Source organism: Erinaceus europaeus, chromosome 13, assembly GCF_950295315.1.
Source record: "Erinaceus europaeus chromosome 13, mEriEur2.1, whole genome shotgun sequence".
Taxonomy (NCBI): Eukaryota; Metazoa; Chordata; class Mammalia; order Eulipotyphla; family Erinaceidae; genus Erinaceus; species Erinaceus europaeus.
This window is the reverse complement of record NC_080174.1, coordinates 32,808,368-32,827,943: the sequence shown is the minus strand read 5'-3', so window position 1 is coordinate 32,827,943 and position 19,576 is coordinate 32,808,368. Positions and strand designations below refer to the sequence as shown.

Below are 19,576 nucleotides of genomic sequence, written 5' to 3'. Positions count from 1 at the left end.
CCTCAGTGACAGCAACAAAAAGAAACCATAGCATTGGAACCATAGCAGTGTCATGACAGAGCCATGTGGTGTGAGGGCTGGAACCTGGGCACACACCCTACCCATAAGGTATCTCTCTAGCTCTATAAAACCAGTTAAATGTGTTCTATTGAATTTTGACTAATTTTACCTCTTGTGGTGGGATTAGAATAAATGCAGAAATTATTTGTCAAGAATACAAAAATACAATGTCAAGAAAAACCTACCTTAAGTAAACATTACAGTGATGAAATTAATGATTCATATTTAAAAATAGTTTAGCAGCACAAGATACATCCTAGGAACCAAAATAAAAATTCAGCAAAATCCTCTCTACAAAATATCAGCTGCTTTAAGATAATGTGTACTGTTCATGGTGAGAAACAAAACAAGCAATTATAGTGACCATCTTTATTTTCCTTGATATTGTCTATTATGATCCTGAAAAAGAGGTATACTAAATTTGGGAAGTACCTGAGTAAAACATATTACTATTATAAAGAAAATGATCACAATTACCTAAAACACTTGCTTTATTTACTGACAATCTTACTTTATTTCCTCTCATCTGGTTCTATAATTCAATAACAAAAGTGAACCCTAGAATACAGATATAACTAGAAGACAAATTTTCGAGGGTACCAGCACAAGTATCAACCAATTCCCACTCAGCCATAGATCTCATTTTCATTAAGACCTATAATAATTTTTCCTTAATTTTATCTCTGCCTTTCCTCTAAAATAATTATCTCTGCTTTTCCTCTAAAATATTATTTATCTGTTAAAGGCTTTTAAAATTTTATTTCTTTTGGATACAGAGAAATTGAGAGTAAAGGAGGAGATGAGAGGGGGAAAGAGACACATGTAGCGCTGCTTCACCAATTGTGAAGCTTCCTCACTGCATGCGAGATCCAGCAGCTTGACCCAGGGTCCTTGAGAACTGTAACCTGTGCTTTACCAGGCATGCCACCCCCTGGTCCCACGTTCTCTTTGTAAAAAAAATATGGGTATATGAAGCAAAGTCATATGGTTTCACTCCCCATACCTGTCATTTACCCTCTCTGCATCTCACTTTCCTCACACAGAATGTCACCTGTGTCTAATATAAACTTGTCATGATCATCCAGATAATAACATAAAACTTAACAGTGCCCCGTGTTAAGTAAATGCTCAAGAGTCTGAATTACTGTTGTTTTTCCATTAAAACATAATTCTCCTACATATCCTAAGGATTACAATGGGAAATCAAATCAGAGGCAAATCAAAGGATTAAACTTGTTCAGAAAGTGTCTTGCTAACATTTTACTAATATTAAGTGGGCATTACAATCAATTTCTAGTTAGTATATAGAATGACAGCATACCTGTGTGCAAACCCAAATATGTACTAGAAAATATAGTTAGTAAAATTTGACTTGCTATCTCTTTGGACTATTTTTTTAATTTCTGAGAGTGCTACATAATATTATAACTATTTATTCCCTTTTTGTTGCCCTTGTTTTATTGTTATAGTTTTCTTGTCTTCGTTGTTGGATAGAACAGAGAGAAATGGAGAGATGAGGGGAAGACAGAGGGGGAGAGAGAGAAAAAGATACCTGCAGACCTGCTTCACCACTTGTGAAGTGACTCCCTTGCAGGTGGGGAGCTGGGGGCTTGAACCAGGATCCTTATGCTGGTCCTTGCACTTTGCACCACCTGTGCTTAACCCACTGCGCTACCGTCCAACTCCCTATAACTAATTCTTATTATAGCTGAACACGCAACAGTTGTATATTTGAAATGTCTTGCTATGGTTAGAGAAAAATCTATCCAGAAAGTACAGTACACAGGAATTTATGGTACTTGTCCCAATATTACCAGCACATAAATTATTTGGTAAGGTTCTTTTAGATATAGGATTAAAATGCAAATAAAAATGGAATTTGTATTAAAAAACAAGTAGAAACAACACTAACTCCTGTATGACAGAAAATGTAGGATTGTTTTCTCTTAAGCACTCTAGATACAAATATCAGATGTATGAGCTGAGAATGTTTCGTTTTTAATATAATTCAACAAGGTACACAAGTTGGGTTCTATAAATATATTCCCTGTAATAATCGTTTAAAATTTTACCACAAACACTACCAAAATCCTCTGAAAAACAAACTATAAACATGTTTTAAAAGAAATTCTTTTAACTACAAAGGCAGTAAGTATCAAGATATTTGGTTTTAAAAAAGGGGGGAGCTGTTTAATCTGATTAAAGCAGAGTGTTTTGTGAATGCAGTCTTGAGTTTTTTAGTACAAGGTACTCTTTCAAAAATAACAACGTATTCTATGCAATTTAAAGTATCAGGAGGAAAAATTAAGCAGTAGATGAAAAGTAGGTATATGTAGAAATCATGTTATAAAATGATTTTTATACAAATGTACCACTGTTCAAATATGTGTAAGGCTTAATATGGGTATTTTTGGATTGTGTTGTATACAATTTCTTAAGAATTAAGATTCATTCAAAATCTCTACTGATATTGGTATTTCTGAAGTGAATATGGTACAGACTGCGACCTAATGTAAGCTTATTGATATACGGTTTCATTCAATAAAAATAAAACCTTTTTGAGCTCAGGTGAGACTATCTCTTGAATGCATGATTTCTATGTAAATTCTACCCTTAGGAATGTCAAATTTTGGTACTATGAGCTAGTACCAACAAGAAATTAGCCCACATTTAGACAGAAAAGATGTAAGTTGTCAAGTGGTTTAAGTTCAGTCTATATAATTACACAGTCATAATTATATTTTTACATGAAAGTGCCTTAAAGTAAAAAATAATTTTGTAAAATGTATTCATATTTCTCACACAATATCCAAGTATTCAAGATTTTCTAAATTAGTTCCAGTTTACCCATTTCCTTTAAAAGTACCCTTCTGCCACAATGTAGACAAAAAATATCAACTGTTACATTTGACACATCATAATTTGTGGTGTGGACCCTTAAAACTGAGACCAAGTCTTTATTAATCCAAAGCTAGAACAATTTTATTTTTTGTACATTCCCAAAGTAGCTAGTACCAATTCACATTTTCTATAAGCCTTAAAGAACTTTTATTTTAACATAATGAGAAGTTTAATAACTTATAATAAAGACTACATAGTGCTCTGTTGTTGCTGTTCACCAACTGTTTTTATGTCGATAACTCCGAGATCTGGAATGTGATCGAAAATGAGAATGTTTTGTTGTTTGTGCTTTCATTTCAGAATTGGTATAGCCTTTGGGAGATTTACATGGGGATCTTACTATAGAGTCAGAATGTCTTCCATGTGATCTTGATTTTGTTCCTGAGCCAGTCTGTTTTTGAGGTGAACTTGATTGTGATTTTCCTACTGACTTGGACCTTTTTTGTACAGACTTGGACCTTGACCGTCCTCTAGAACCAGAATTCCGTCTTGGTGTTCTTGATTGCCTTGCTGAGGTAGATCGCCGTGGTAGAGATTTAGAACGAGATTTAGACTGGCTATAAGAAAATCGTCTGTGCCGAGACCTGCAAACATCCACAATATTAGAGTGTATATTTCACACAAAATAGTATGGCAGAAAACAACATTTTCAGAAACAAATATTTTACATAACATTAGCTATGTTTTTTATAGGATTAGCTAAAAGAAATAATTTTATTTTAACATCTTTTTTAATTATTATTATTTTTACTTGACAGAGACAGCCAGAAATTGAGAGGGAAGGGGGAGATACAGAGGAAGAGAGACACTTGCAACACTACTTCACCACTCGCAAAGCTTTCCCCCTGCAGGTGGGGACCATGGGCTTGAACCTGGGTCCTTGCACATTGTAACATGTGCGCTCAACCAGGTGCACCACTGCCCCATCACTTGTGCTTTTGATTCAAATGTAAGTAGTAAGTTTTCTTTCTTTTTTTTTTTTTTTTCAGGCAGTGAACATTATGTAAGAAAACATGAGCAAAACGCTGGGTGGGGCAGAATAAACCCAAGTTAAATAGCAAGACATTATAAACAGAGAAAAACTTTCTAAAAAAGTTTGTTCTTTGTCTATACTGTACAAAATTAACCAAAATTTTAAAAGCTCTAAAATATTTTCTGGGGCCAGGTAGTGACGCACCTGGTTGAGTGCACATGTTACAGTGCAGAAGGACACAGGTTTGAGCCCCTAGTCCCCATCTGCAGGGGGAAAGCTTCAAAAGTGGTGAAGCAGTGCTGCAGGTGTCTCTCTGTCTCCCCATTCTTCTCAATTTCTGGTTGTCTCTATCAAATATATAAAGATTTTAAAAAGGTGAAAAAAAAAAAAACCCTTAAAAATATTTTCTAAAAAAGTAGAAAAAGGGCAGAGGTAGATAGCATAATAGTTATGCAAAGAAACTCTCATGCCTGAGGCTCCAAAGTTCCAGATTCAATCCTCTGTACCGTCATAAGCCAGAGCTGAGTTGTGCTCTGGTGTAAAAAAAAAAAAAAAAAAGTAGAAAAAGAAATTTTCAATTCTCTTGTATTTTGTACTTACTCTTTAAGGCTATCAGACCGTCTCCTATTTCTTCCCCATGAAGAACTTCTACTTCGAGTTCTCCTCTGGCTGGGGCTTCTTGATCTCCTATGTTCACTTGGAGAACAAGGGTGACGTTCTTTTGATTTCATTTGGCCTGGTGCTAAAATATGAAGTACAAGAATAGCAATTTATCACCAGAAAACCTCAATTAACAATCATTCAAATAGTGTGGGAGGGGTAGGTGGCACAGTGGATAAGGCACTAGATTCTCAAGTATAAGGTTCCCTAGTTTTATACCTAGCATTGCATGTGCATGATTGGTGAAATGGTGCTATGGTGTCACTCTTCTCTATCTCTCACCCTCTATCAAAAAGAATGGAATGAAGAAAGGGCTGATGGAAGTGGTGGAGTTGTGTAGGTACTAAGCCTCTGCAATAAACATGGTGGCAAAAAAAAAAAAGTGTTTCTATGTGAGTCACTCTGGAAAATGTTGCACCTAGTAAATCACACAAGTACCTGCAGGAGGGAAGCTTCATGAGCAGTGGACCAGTGCTGCAGGTATCTCTCCCACTGGCCCCTTTCCTCTGTATGTGGAAAAGGTGTGTGTGTCCCTATTCATCCCCACACACAGACGCATGCACACACAGGAAAGCTGCCAAATACAGTAGAATTGTCATGCAAGCACTGAGCCCCAGTAGTAATAACCCTGGTGTCTAGGGGGCGGAGAGAAGGGAGACAGGGCAGAGAAGAGAGAATTATTTAAATCCAAGTAGGCAGTCCTTGGAACCTTCCATCAATAGCTGGTTGGTCAGTAACACTAGTGACTTGTGACTGGCATTTGAATGAATGTGAGGGTGGAAGGAGAGGTAGTATTATATGGGACTGAGACCTTAACCTATGGAATCTGATACTATCTATGGGCAGATAGTGTCAGAATTGGATTAAAATTGTAGGACATCCCATTGATGTCAGAGAGAATTGTTTGATGTACAGGAAAGCCTCTACATATTTAGTCGCCATAAGTGAAATGTTCTGTGTGAAAGTAATGGAGACACACAGGAAGGAAATTCACAGTAGGAAAGAACTAAGTTTTCTCCCCCCACACACAAAGAAACCATAATATTTCCCATTTTACAACATTACTCTCACATAGAACTTTAAATTCAAACAACCTGTCATTGCTGAAACTTACTCTGTTGTGTAAGGAAGAACTAATGTTTAATCACACTTACTTTTGCGATCACCTTGTGCAAACTGTATTTCAATTTGGCGGCCACATACCCACTTTCTATTGAGGTTATAAAGAGCATCTTCAGCATCTCGAACATCTTCAAATATGACTAGCTGTTAAGGACACTTTGAATATCAGATACCAAGTAAAATATTTTTAATGAATTATTTACATGTAACATGAAACAGGAAAAGTAAGTCACTTATTAAGCTCACATCTCCAATGTTATATGAATACTCAGAAAAATGTTCACTTGTATTATGAAAACAAATGTCCCATTATGATTCAGAGTGAATCTAAAAAGAAAAAGAACAGAAGCAAATGTAAACTATGTATGTGTACTTGTATACATTAGTGTAACATGCACGTATAATTTAAACACATTATAAAAAAAAGTAAGTCTGACAGCTAGTATAAAATATTGTTTAGGACTCACCCCCTTTTTCAAGTAAAAGACTAATTAGATTGATTTGCCACTGAAAAAAATCAGCATGCAGAAGCCTCTATTCTGAACTTAAAACTATTTTTTCATTAAAAGACTTTTTATTATGCCATTTAGAAAAAATAACATAATCAAAACTATACACTGTAGTTAAGACATATTTTAAAATATGATTTAGTCTTTCAAAAGTAATCATATTTACCTTAAACCTATACTTTAAAATACCTTATCTTTTTACTACTTGGTCTATAATTATAAAAGAAACATAAGGCACTCTGAATATCTGGAATTACATATGTGGCTCGAAAAATCCACTAAACTCCCTTATCTATGTAAATTATACATTAAACCTAGCTGTAACGGAAATAGTTAGATAAAATGAATACCTGTATTTTAGGAGGTTGTTCACTAATTTTTTTTTCTTAAATAAAAAACAAACAGCTCAAGAAATACAATACAAAATGAGACTTTGGCAATTACCTCAATGTCACTTGATCTTGAACCTTGACCTTTACTCTTTAAGGCTTGCAAGATGGACTTTATAAGAGACGTAGAACCAACAAAATCAGACTTGGCTTTGACTCTGGAACTCTGAGTAAATGTAGGAAAGCCGAAGTCTCAACCTGGTGTTGGCATTGTCTTTTGCTTGATTAAGACTTCCCCTCTTCCAGGTCTTTATATCTGTGTCCACCCTCCCTCTTTACTCCTTGATGCTTGAACTTTAGGTGGCTTTTGTCTCGCCTGCACGGTTTATGCTTGGATTCTAGCTTACAGGTTGATTAAAACTGGGGGGCGCTTGCCAGCTACTGTGGACTGCTTTAGATTTTCTGATAAAGAAATAAACACATTTAATTAGGAAATATTAATCTCATACACTGCTGAATATATATAAAAATGTATACACACATGTATGCAGTATATTCACATGCACACAATAAAATAAAGGATATTGAACATAAGCAAATCCTCTCGGGCGGCGGGTGTAGAAGTCAAGTGGAATGTAAACGTCTACTATAGGGCCATACCGACCAAACTCACGGCGCAAGTCCTCAGGCCTGAAGTATTTTAGAAATAAGGCAAAGAAATATGAATGGCTGGATTACAATATTTTGCCTATAGAAATCCAGTTGATACTTTTAAAAAGAAAGAACATTATCTAGACCAGGATCATCTCAAATTGTCTCTCATAAGAACTACTCTGAGTTTAGAGAGGAAGGAAAAAAAATTGCAGGCCTCACTCTTAGAGGTTCTGGTTCAAGACATAATAGACTTATGGGCTTGAGATGCATATTTTCATAAGCATTCTAGGTGACTATTAATTTGTAAGTTTGGCAAAACACTGACCCAGTCTATTCACCTTTGAAAGTGATTCCCATTACAGGAGTTTTCAAGTGTTAATACAGAGTTCTAATGAACTATTTTGCTAGAAACATGTTTACTTGTCTTAATACAATTTTATGTCTGGGTTAACTGTGTTTTCCAATAGCAACAATTAAATTCTAAATAAGAAAAGTATTCTTAGACTTTATAGGAAAACATGTTTTATAATTAAGCATGAACCGAAATAATTATATACTATAGCCTCAAATCTGACAAGTATTCTTGAGCTACCTATGCATCTTCTACTGGGATAACTACTAAAGAAATACCTAACATGCTGTCTTAATAATTACAGCTTAACTGAGGGGCCGAGTGGTGGTGTACCTGGTTAAGTGCACATGCTACAGCTTAATTGGAAAAATAATTTCTACTAATAGCTAATGGTTATAGTGCAGTTTATATATCAGTCACTGTTTATCATAAGATTTCATTCTCATAACCATTCTATGGTTGTTTACAGATAAGGACATGGACAGATGAACTAATCTAAAGTCACCAAGCCAGTAAGTAATAACTGGAATCAAACTCCAGAGTCTAACACTTGTCTGTGTGTCTATGTTCTGAATTATTATACCCACTACCTCACAGTGATCTTTAACACAAAGCCGGCCTCATAAGAGTGCTTCAGAACATAGCAGGAAATAAAAACTTTAAAGATAGCCACAAAGCTTCAAGATTGGGCAAATGAACAAAAGATGGCATCAGTTATAAAAATTAGATAGCTAGACAAGAGAGCTGAGAGTGAAGAGGGAGGAGAGTAACAAGAGAAAACTTTTCATATTTAGAAAAGCTGTACTGTATTTTTATGTCATCGCCAGAACTTCACTGTACCAGGCTAACATTTTCAGATAGAAAGAAGAGGGAGATACACCACAGCAAACAATTTCCTGTTATTGGGAGTCGGGCTGTAGTGCAGCGGGTTAAGCGCAGGTGGCGCAAAGCACAAGGACCGGCATAAGGATCCCGGTTCGAACCCCGGCTCCCCACCTGCAGGGGAGTCGCTTCACAAGCGGTGAAGCAGGTCTGCAGGTGTCTATCTTTCTCTCCTCCTCTTTGTCTTCCCCTCCTCTCTCCATTTCTCTCTGTCCTGTCCAACAACGACAACAATAATAATAACTACAACAATAAAAAACAACAAGGGCAACAAAAGGGAATAAATAAATAAAATAAATATTTAAAAAAAAAAATCCTGTTTAAAAAAAAAAAAATTTCCTGTTATCACAGCACCTTCTCTGTATGGAGGCCTGAACTCTAGTTATGCAAATATCAGTAGCAAAGCTGGCACCCTTCCAGGTGAGCTATCTTCCTGGTCCCACAAATGGCAGTGCTGAGGATTGAACCTGGGATCTCAGGCATACAACTTTGGGTGCAACTGCTGATCCTATCTCCCTAGCCAACAAATCACATTAACCTAACTCACAAGAATACAAGTCAATGATTTATGCTAGAGACATATATTTAGATGTCAGTAAAGATTCAACTTTATCACCCACCATATGTCAGACAGAGCAGTCATATTTTAACATACATTTGTCTTTACATTTTTCTTTAAGGGACTGGATGGTAGTTCACCAGGTAGAGTACATGCATATGCACAAGAATCTGGGTTCAAATCTCCAGTTCCCACCTACAGGGGAGAAGCTTTGCAGTGGTGGAACTGTGCTGCAGATGCTTCTGTCTCCCCGCCTCTCACCTTCTATCCATAAATAAACTGCAACAGTAAATCATGTAGGCACTGAGTCTCAGTGGTATCCCTGGTGGCAATTTTTTTAATACTTATTATAACATGGCTGTATACCTTCCTTGACAGATTATTAGCTTGGGGGGGGGGGTAGAAATCGTGTCTTTGTCTCTCATCTTTCCAGTCAACAAACATTCACTGACCACCTACTATGTATGTATCAGGCCCTGGAAACATGGTGCAGACAAACACAATTCCTGTTCCCATAATTATGGGGTAAAGATTCTCAACTACTTTTGAATATTGGAATTATGTGTGAAAGGATATTTAAAAAAAAGGCATTCCAGTCTGACACATTACTCCCTGCCCTAATTAGTATCTTTATGGGTCTCACAGGTAATTCTAAAACTCAGTTGAATATCTAAAGCTGGTGTCTTTTTGAAGAGGAGGCTTTGGTGGTGTGTGTGATGAGGAAATAGTCCTCCTGTAAACCATTATTAAATCACTAATTAAATATTAAAAAATGAGAAAGTGTCTTCACCATTGTATTTCAGTATCTAGCATAGCTGCATGATAGTACCTGCTCAATATGTACCAACTGTATTAATGAGGCAGGGGTAGATAGCATAATGACAGACTCTCATGCGTGAGGCTCCAAAGTCCCAAGTTCAATCCCCCAACCCACCATAAGACAGAGCTGAGAAGTGCTCTGGCAAAAAAAAAAAAAAAAAAAAAGCCTGTATTAATGAGTGAAGAACAACACATTGTTGTTACCAAGGAGTCTGAGACTGTTGCCAAGGAGACAGAGTGAGAGGAGCTACCTTGCTCAAAGGCACACACAGCCAGCAGCAAAGCTAGAATTGAAATGAATGTCTGCTGAGGTAATCAAGTCCAACAACAAAATATGAGTGTCTGATAGGGAAAAAGATGCTGGACAGAAAAATAAAGGGAAGGAGCAATGAGTATCTGAGGCTTGGAGCCTGGGAAGCTAAAGGTGACAGCAGACTGAAGAAGCAAATCTCAAACTGAATCCCATTGTTTCTGGTTCCTCTCTTACTAGCTGTTATTTTGCTTTCAATTATTTTTAATTTTTTTTGGTGTGATTTATTTAGACATCCAGAAAAACATAAAGAACAAAAATACCTAAGATCTACCAACAAGACTTATGCCCCATTTGCCATAATCATTAGTATTTTTAAGAAATAAGCCATTACAACCATCTACCCTAAGAAACAATTACTGATGTTCAGCATTTTTTTTTTTGCCTCCAGGGTTATCACTGGGGTGCAGTGCCTATGCTCCTGGAGGCCAATTTTCCCATTTTTGTTGTACTTGCTGCTGTTGTTGCTGGATAGGACAGAGACAGAGAGAGAGAGACACAGAGACAGAGAGAGAGAAACAGAAAGACAGGCACCTGCAGACCTGCTTCACAGCTTGTAAAGCTAACCCCCTGCAGGTGGGGAGCCAGGGGCTCAAACCAGGATTCTTACGTAGGTCCTTGTGCTTCGCACCATGTGCGCTTAACCTGCTGCGCTACCGCCTGACCCCCCACCTTGAGCCACTTTTTAGTTACCATAAATATACTTTACATATGCCGATTTTTACATAAACAGCATTCAGACCAACTGTGTAAATTTTACACCGTCTTCCCCTCCCTTCATATTTCTCCATGTAAAACTAGTTCACTCACTTTAACTCTACTAGCAATACTATGAGTTAAGACACATCTTATTTATTCATTTTTCTGTGAATTAATTTATAAGATGTTTCTTTCACATGTTGTAAATTTAGGCTGAAGAGATAGCATAACGGTTATTCAGAAGACTCTCATGCCTGCTGCTCTGAGTTCCCAGCACTATCATAAGCTAGAGTGAGCAGTGCTGGTCTTTCTGTCTCTCTTCCACTAAACATATATATATATATACACACACACACACACATATATATATATATACACACATACATACATACATACATATACATATAATATAGGGAGACAGATGACAATTCATGGATTAAACTGCATGTTCTCCAAAGTGACCAAAACTTTCTATTCCTCAAAACATGCATGAAAATTCCTACTGCTCCATTCTTTAATATACATCTCTTAAATTGACATACTTCAGTATATAAAAATTAACTGGTACTATTTCAATTTTAACTTACTAATCATCAGTAAGGTGCAGTATCTTTTCACATTTATGTCATTTATTTTGTGTTAGAGGAGTAGAATTTCTGGATTAAAGAGATTTTATGTTTTATTATGAAATTGCCAAGTAGTTTTGTAAAATAACTGATATAATCCAGTTTTGTGTGAATTTTTTAACAGCCTTGGCAATCTCTGTCAACACTTGCTACTGTCCCTTTTTTAATTTTAGCCAACCAAGTGGGTATTAAGTGGAATCTTACTGTAGCTTTAATTTGAATTTCCCTATTGACAAATTGTGGTGGTGGGCATTTTTTCATTTGCTAACTGGTCATTATTTTTCTTTGTGAGATATAGCTGTTCTTTTATTAGAGTCACAAAAGTTCTTTATATATTCTGAGAAAAGTCTTGTCAGGTGTATTTTGAACATTTATATTCTTGCAGCCTTACTTGATTTGCCATTTGTATTTTTTAAAATATTTTATTCATTTTCTTTTGGATAGAGACAGAGAAACTGAGAGAGAAGAATGAGAGAAGCTCACTTGCAAGACTGGTTCCACCACTTATGAAGCATCCTCTCTGTATGGAAAAGCCAGGGGCTTGAACCTGGATCCTTGCACTGTAATATGTGCATTCAACCCAATGAGCTACTACCCAGCCCTGACATTTTGTATTTTTTACATTTATTTTATGAAAGACATTAGAGCACTGCTCTGTCATATGTAGTGCTGGGATCAAAAGGGAACCTTATGTATGCAAGCTCTGTGCTCTGCCCACTGAGGCATCTATCTCTCTGATTGCAATGGCATTTTTTTTTTTGCCTCCAGGGTTATCATTGGGGCTTGGTGCCTGCACAAGGAATCCACTGCTCTCGGTGGCCATCTTTTTTCCATTGTTGTCATCACTGCTGCTGTTGTTGGATAGGAGAGAGAAACTGAGAGGAGGGGAAGACAGGGAGAGAAAGACAGACACCTGCAGACCTGCTTCATTGCTTGCGACCCCCCTGCAGGTGGGAAGCCAGGGTCTCAAACCAGGATCCTTGCCCTTCACATTATGTGTGCTTAACCCAGTGCACGCCCCCCTACAATGGCATTTTTTTAAATTAATTTTATTATTTATTTATTCCCTTTTGTTGCCCTTGTTTTTATTGTTGTAGTTATTATTATTGTTGTTGTTGGATAGGACAGAGAGAAATGGAGAGAGGAGGGGAAGACAGAGAGGAGGAGAGAAAGATAGACACCTGCAGACCTGCTTCACCGCCTGTGAAGCGACTCCCCTGCAGATGGGGAGCCGGGGGCTCAAACCGGGATCCTTATGCTGGTCCTTGTGCTTTGCACCACCTGCGCTTAACCCGCTGCGCTACAGCCCGACTCCCACAATGGCACTTTTTTTTAAAGAACAGAAATTTTGTTTATGGAGCCAGGAAATCTCTCAAACCAATAAAATACAAAGTTTACTATGCATGAGGGCTTGGGTTCAAGCCCTTGGTCACCACATGGGAGAAACATGCAAAGGGGAAGCTTTACTAGTGATAGAACAGTGCTTTGTCTTTGTCTCTTCTTGGAAAAATAAAGGAGGAAGGAAAAAAAAAGTTCTCCAGGAGTGGTCATCATGCAGGTAGCTAAGCCTAGGTGAGAAAAAATAACTTTTTGTCCTATTGGAATCTCTGCCTATCCTCAAGTCGGGAAGCTATTCTGTGTTTAATTTCAAAAGTTTTAGTTTGGGGGTCAGGTGGTGGTGTTCCTAGATAAGTGCACACATCACAGTGCACAAGGACTCAGGTTCCAAGCCCCTGGTCCCCATCTGCAAGGGGAAAGCTTCACAAATGGTAAAATAGAACTGCAGGTGTCTGTATATCTCCCTATCTCCCCCACCTCTCTCAATTACTATCTGTTTCTATCCATTAGTAAACAAGTAGATAAATACGTAGAATTTGGGAAGCTTAAAAAAAGTTTCAGTTTTCAAATAGATAAATACATAATTTGGGAAGCTTAAAAAAAAGTTTTAGTTTTATGGCCAGGAAGAGATAACATGGCTGATTGCATGCTTGAGGTCCCATGTTTAATTCCTGGTACCTTCATATGCTAGACCTTGGTAGTGTTCTGGTTTCTTTCTTTCTTTTTTTTTTTGAACTAGACAGATACAATTTATGCAAAAAGAAAATAAAGATCCACATATTATAGCATCCAGTGTTATTCCACTGTTTTACATTCACTGGTCTCTCCAGTACAAGTTCCTTACTAGTAGTTTGTAAATTCAGTCTAGAGTGTCTACACTTTATTTTTTTTTAAAGATTTTATTTATTTATTTATTAATGAGAAACATAGGAGGAGAAAGAGCCAGACATCACTCTGGTACATGTGCTGCTGGGGATTGAACTCAGGACCTAATGCTTGAGAGTCTGATGCTTTATCCACTGCGCGCCACCTCCCAGACCACAAAAACTGTTTTTCTAATGCCAGTGATTTCATATGTAAAAATGTGTTATCGAACTGAATACATCAAAGCATTGTTGACATCAGGAAGTTCTCAGTACCAAGTGGATTTTTTCATATATTAGAATTTATGATAAAGAATCAAAGTATTTACTCATATTCCTTACATTTATAGAATATTCAGAGGTATGCGTTCACTTTTATCATGAACTGTGATCCCTACAATTATCTAGATATATTTACTTACATATATCCATTGCAAATATTTTCATGTGCTTGAAAGTTAGTGGAACATCTGAAATGTTTATGACTTTCTTGGGGTTTTGATTCACTGTGAATCCTTTCATGTCCACAGAGAGGACCAGAATAACAGAATGGTTTCAACACTGCTTACATTTATCAAATTTCTCTCCATTGTGAGTTATTTCATTTTGACAAAAATGAATGACTTCAATCAATGTTTTGCTGTTTACTTTCACTTGGTTTCTCTCCACTGTGAGATCTTTCATGTATCCAAAGAACATTGACTTAAATGAATGTTTGACTACATTGTTTACATTCATGAGGTTTCTTTCTCTCCACTGTGAGTCCTATCATGTAACTGAAGAGAAAGACTCCATGAATGCTTTACTTCATAGTTTACATTCATAAGGTTTCTCTGTGTTCTGGTTTCTTTTTCTTTCATGAAAGTGGTACAATAGCAGAGTTCTGGACGTAAAAGTGTGGTGCCCCAAGTCTGAACCCTAGCATAGCATATGCCAGAGTGGATAGATACTCTGGTTCTCAGTCTTTCTTGTGAAATATATAAACCTGTAACAGAAAATATTTTAAAAGTTTATTTTTTTTTCATGTGCTATGGTATATATCAGAGTATTTATTACTCAGCTCTGGCTTATAGTGTTGATGGAGATTGAACCTGGGACCTTTGGTGTCTCAGGCATGCATGAAAGACTCTTTGCATAACCATTGTGCTGTCTCTCCAACCCCATCCTTTACTTTTTGATCACTGATTCAACTCTAATTGTGATGTAAGGTAGAGATTGCAGGGTCCCCCCACCTTCTTTGTTTATATGGATATCCAACTGTTACTGCATCATTTGCTGAGAAAAAAAACAACAACATTCCTTTCTCCACTGGGTTGTTTTGATGCCTTTCTCAAAAATCAATTGACTCTTAAATGTGGGTTATTTATGGACTCTATCCTCTTCTATTGATCGACTTGTCTGTCTTTAGGCCCATACCACATTGTCTTGGTGTGTGTGTGTGTGTGTGTGTGTGTGTGTGTGTGTGTGTGTGTGTGTGTCTGTCTCCACCAGGGTGTTGCACATATGCACAATTTTACCTCTCTGGGATGACTTTTTCAGAGAGACAAGAGATGGGGGGGGGCTTCAGTGAGGGCAGTGGCTTTTCCATGTGCTATCCTGGGCCCCAAACCTGGGCTGTGTGCACAGCAAGGCACAGTCCTACCAAAAGAGTTACTTCTTTGGTCCCACTCTATCATTTTAGTCTGTTTTCAGTTTTGTGTATGTGCCTAAGATCAAGGCTAGCCACCCATTCCCATAGTTTTTGTTTTTTAAGGCAAAAAAATTGATCCAGCAAAATATAGTGTGTGCTGCCTAGGTTCATATCAGGCCCTGATGGCATTGGGGGAAGATTCAGTGCTGAAGCTTTTTTCCTTTTCTCTCTGATTCTACCTGGAAAAAGTCAGCCCAGAGAGGTGAATCCCTTGCAACAACAAAATGAACAAAAATTTAAAAGGGAAAGTTCTATTTGAGATTTAGATATTACTTTGCTCCATTGGAAAACTATGTCTGGGGGCCAGGTGGTGGTGTACCTGGCAGAGCACACATGTCACAATATGTAAAGACATAGGTTCAAGCCCCTAGCCCTGACTACAAGGTTGGGGGGAAGCTGCACAAATGGTGAAGCAGTGTTACAAGTTTGTATCTTTCTTCCTCACTCTCTCTCCCCCTTTTCCTCCCTCTTGTCTCCCCCTACTCTTCCAATTTCTGTCTGTATCCAAAATAAAAATAAATATCAAAAAATAAAATAAAACTACAACAATAAAACAAGGGCAACAAAAGGGAATAAATAAATAAAATAAAATGAAACTATGTCTGACATTAAAAATTACTCATCCATACAGTGGAAAAGCAAAGATATTAAAATTTCCTTCCCAACCCCTATCATAATTCATCAGTAAAAAGAAACAAGACAAATAATAATAAAATGTTTTAAATATTTCTGTTTTTATGCTCAATTTCAGTCCTAAACAAATATTACACTAAGGCATAATATTGAATACTTTATGGTACATGTTTTAAAAGGATCACTTCAATTTTTTTTTTATTTTTAATTTTTCATTAAGTTCTGGGGAAGGGAACCTAGGGCCTCACACATGAAAGGCATATGAACTAGTGATGAGCCATTTCCCTGGTTCCTAAGAAGTATTTTAAATAAAATTTCATTTTGTTAAACTTATTAAATAAAATCTGAGAACAACTCAACTGGAAAAATGAAAATGTATTTCTTTAAGACTTATCTTTATTATAGAGTTTTGTTTTTCCTCTTCCCCTGTTTATTTGTATCTGAAATAGCTCGCCTGGAAAAGTAAAACATACACACACACACACACACACACACACACACACACACATATATATGGTCTAAATTATACTGCATATGCAATTTTATGCTATTTGCTTTTACTGTTTACTCCTACAATTTTTATAACCTTATTAACTGTTTAAAACTAATTCATATTATTAGTGAACTTATATGGTATGCCCTCTTGGATAGAAAAAGTAATTCAAAGTACACGTGATGATTCTACTTTCCTAACACTTCTAGCTCACTCGACATATTTAATCTGTTTAAGCCTGTTTCTTATCTGTAAAATGAAACTTAAAAGTGGCATACATTACTTCAATATTATGAAATTTTAATAATGTATGCAAAGTTTTGAGTACAGCACCTAGCGCAAAGTCAAGATTCAGCCAAGGTTAGTGACAATAACTCTAATACAAATCTTGTATCAATAGATTTGAGTGCCCCCTAGCGGCAGTGCTAAAAAGTAGTGAAAAATAGAAAAGGAAATCAGTAAGCTTCAATCTTCACTATTCAATGGTAGATTTAGATCAAAGGAAATGTGTCATGTGCAGATTATTTTATTTGGCCTGCACACTTAACCATTAAAATGTTCTGAAGCTTCTAAGTGGCAATATTTTACAGCTTTTAAAACTGTAAATGTGGAGATTTCACCCTAATTCAACTTAATAAATGCCAACATTTTGAAACTGAGTTTATACATACATATTTCTGGTTTCTTTTTAAAGAAAATAAGCTGTAACAATTCCAAGTATCAGCAGAGCAGTTAGTGGGAGTTTAGAAGCAGCTGTTGTCCCCTCTAGAAGAGACATGCTCTGTGTCATCTGCTACAGTCCAGTTATGCCTTCAAACCTGACAACCTCCCTTAATGTATTAATTAACCTGACTGGTCCCTGCGGTCACTAGAATTCCTACACTTGAGAGGCTTGATACCCGCTATTCAAGTAGTCTGGTTTTCTTTGTTGCTGTTTACTTGTTTAATTACACTGATTTAACACTGGTATAAAAAGTCTAAATCTTCAGGAGCATCGTCTCACACTTACGTGTGTGTGAGTGCATACGTGCACCACCAATGCTAAGAAATAATTTGGGGCAAGGGAAGTGGTACAGTGCCAAGAGCACCAAATTTACAAGCATAAAGCTTGGTATTTGAGCCCACGTATCACATATGCTAGATTGATGCTCTACTTCTATCATTAATAAGCAAAAAGTCTTTAAAAGACAATTCGGTTACTATTTCATTTTACAAGTTTGCTTAATTCCGTTATCTATATATATCCCACAAGTTAGTGAAATCATCCAGTAGTTGTCTTTCACCTCTTACTTCACTTAATACAATCACCTCCAGTTCCATCCATTTTGTCCCAAAGGATACAAGTAGTCTGTGGGAATTTTGTGTGTTTCCTACCTACACTACATAAATGATGCATGTTTCCTTTGCAAGGCAAGGACACACTGCTCTCAAAATGCCGACACAGGAGTCCTTCTGATACTAGTTAGCTACCCACTGCATAGTTCCGGCACATGTGCCTGCAAGGAATCAGATAGAGAAACACTTCCAAGGTCTGCTCTCAACCGCAATTCACTTTAGCTCTGGAGTTGAGGGCCCCAAATACATTTTAAGCTGTGAAGGACCCCACCACAACTCCTGATCTTCACTTCACCTCTCCCTTATGTAAAATCAAACAATATTGCATCCCCAGAAATACTGGGGGGGGGGTCAGTTAAATGGAAATATCTACCTAAGGCGACTCTACCCCAACCCATTATTTTTTCCTGGCCTCTGTCTGGATGAAGTCACTCCTTCAGTTCAGACACCGAGCCTGGAGAGGCTCAATGCGGGTGGCGGTGGGGAGTTCTTGCAACTCGCCACAGCGGCGGGGCCTGCTCAGAAGCGCGCCCAGGACTTGAAGGGATGGCCGACGCGGCGCCCGCTGGAGTCACCCTGTGTACACCGCGGAAACGCGGGGAGGCGGCTGCTCGGCAGCACCTGGGCGCGGCCGCACACAGGGAAGGGGAGGCGAAGGCCCGGCCCGCACCGTGTGCACGGCGGCTCCCCGCACCCCCGACGACCATTCATCTCGGAGATGAGGCGCGCGCCTCCGTCCGGACGCCGCGACAAAGGGGCAGAAACGCGGGCGTCCTCCGGGCGGGAGCGCTCGGGCCAGAGGCGGGGAGGCCGCGAGGGGCGCGAGCCGGGACTGAGCACCCCCTGAGCTCGGCGCCGCGGGCCGCCCCTCACACCCACCGGACGCTGGTCGGAGCCTCCCCACCGGGCCCCGAGCAGCCCAAGAGCTCGCACCGCCCCCGGGAAGGATGCCGCCGCGGAAAGCGGCCCCGGAGGCGGAGAGGCGCCTGGCGGCCCCTCAGGCCGCGGCCCCGTCCTCGACGTGGCCGTTACCCCGCCCCTCCCCCGCGCCCCAACCTGCGGCGGCCGCCACTCACCTGGTGGCGTCCGCGACGTTCCTGACGAACAGGGAGGTGTTGGGGGGCCTCGTGTAGCGAGACATGACCGCGGCCTCCGTTCCGTCTGGCTCTGCCCGCGCCGCCGGGCCCGCTCGGCCTCTGAATGCCGCCGCTGCCGCCACAGCAGCTCCGCCGGCCCCAGGTACGACCCCCTCCCCTCGGCCCCGGCCCCGGCCCCGGCCCGCCAGCGCGCAGCCGCAGAGGCGGGCGCCGAGGGGCGCTGCGCGAGCAGGGCCGCGCGGGGGCGGAGCTGGCGTGCGTCGGGGCCCGGGGTCCACGGGGGCGTCGCTGGCGGCTCGCGGCTCGAGGCCTGGGGGTCTAGGCCCGGGATGCCGCGGGGTCTGGGGTCCCGGCGGAATCGGGGGTGGTCTGGGACCTGGCTTTGAGGGAATCCCGTGAAGGGGCGCGGGGACACGGGAGTCCTAAGGACTCTGGGAAGGGGGCTTCGATCGAGGCCTGACTCCAGGTCTTATCTGGGCTCTGCGGATCCCAAGGGGGCGGCCGGGATCAGAGAGAGTGCAGCGTGAGCGAGGCTCCGAGGGGCGGGGGGCTGGAGAGGGCGGCGGCTGAAAGTGTTGGGCGGAGTTGAAGGCGGTGTCCAGCTGCTCCGAGGCCCCCGGCTGCCGCCTACATTCCGCCTGCAGCTCTGTTAGTTCTTATCCTTGTCAAGCT

At 39.5% G+C, this 19,576-nt stretch overlaps 1 protein-coding gene across 3 annotated transcripts; it reads right to left on the bottom strand.

The window, feature by feature from the left end:
- Positions 1-533: 533 nt before the first annotated feature.
- SRSF12 (serine and arginine rich splicing factor 12) lies at positions 534-19,337 on the bottom strand. 3 transcript variants are annotated; one of them, XM_060205481.1, is made up of 5 exons: positions 18,884-19,076; positions 7,140-7,244; positions 5,749-5,852; positions 4,535-4,676; positions 534-3,545 (listed from the first exon to the last, which is right to left on the bottom strand). In XM_060205481.1, the coding sequence occupies exons 1-5, from the start codon at positions 18,946-18,948 to the stop codon at positions 3,176-3,178; spliced, it is 786 nt and encodes a 261-aa protein (XP_060061464.1). In that variant the 5' UTR covers positions 18,949-19,076; the 3' UTR covers positions 534-3,175. The 3 variants fall into 3 exon arrangements, with proteins under 3 accessions (XP_060061464.1, XP_060061465.1, XP_060061466.1); XM_060205482.1 differs by having other exon boundaries at positions 5,749-5,862; positions 7,150-7,244; XM_060205483.1 differs by lacking the exons at positions 5,749-5,852; positions 7,140-7,244 and having other exon boundaries at positions 18,884-19,337.
- Positions 19,338-19,576: the final 239 nt, after the last annotated feature.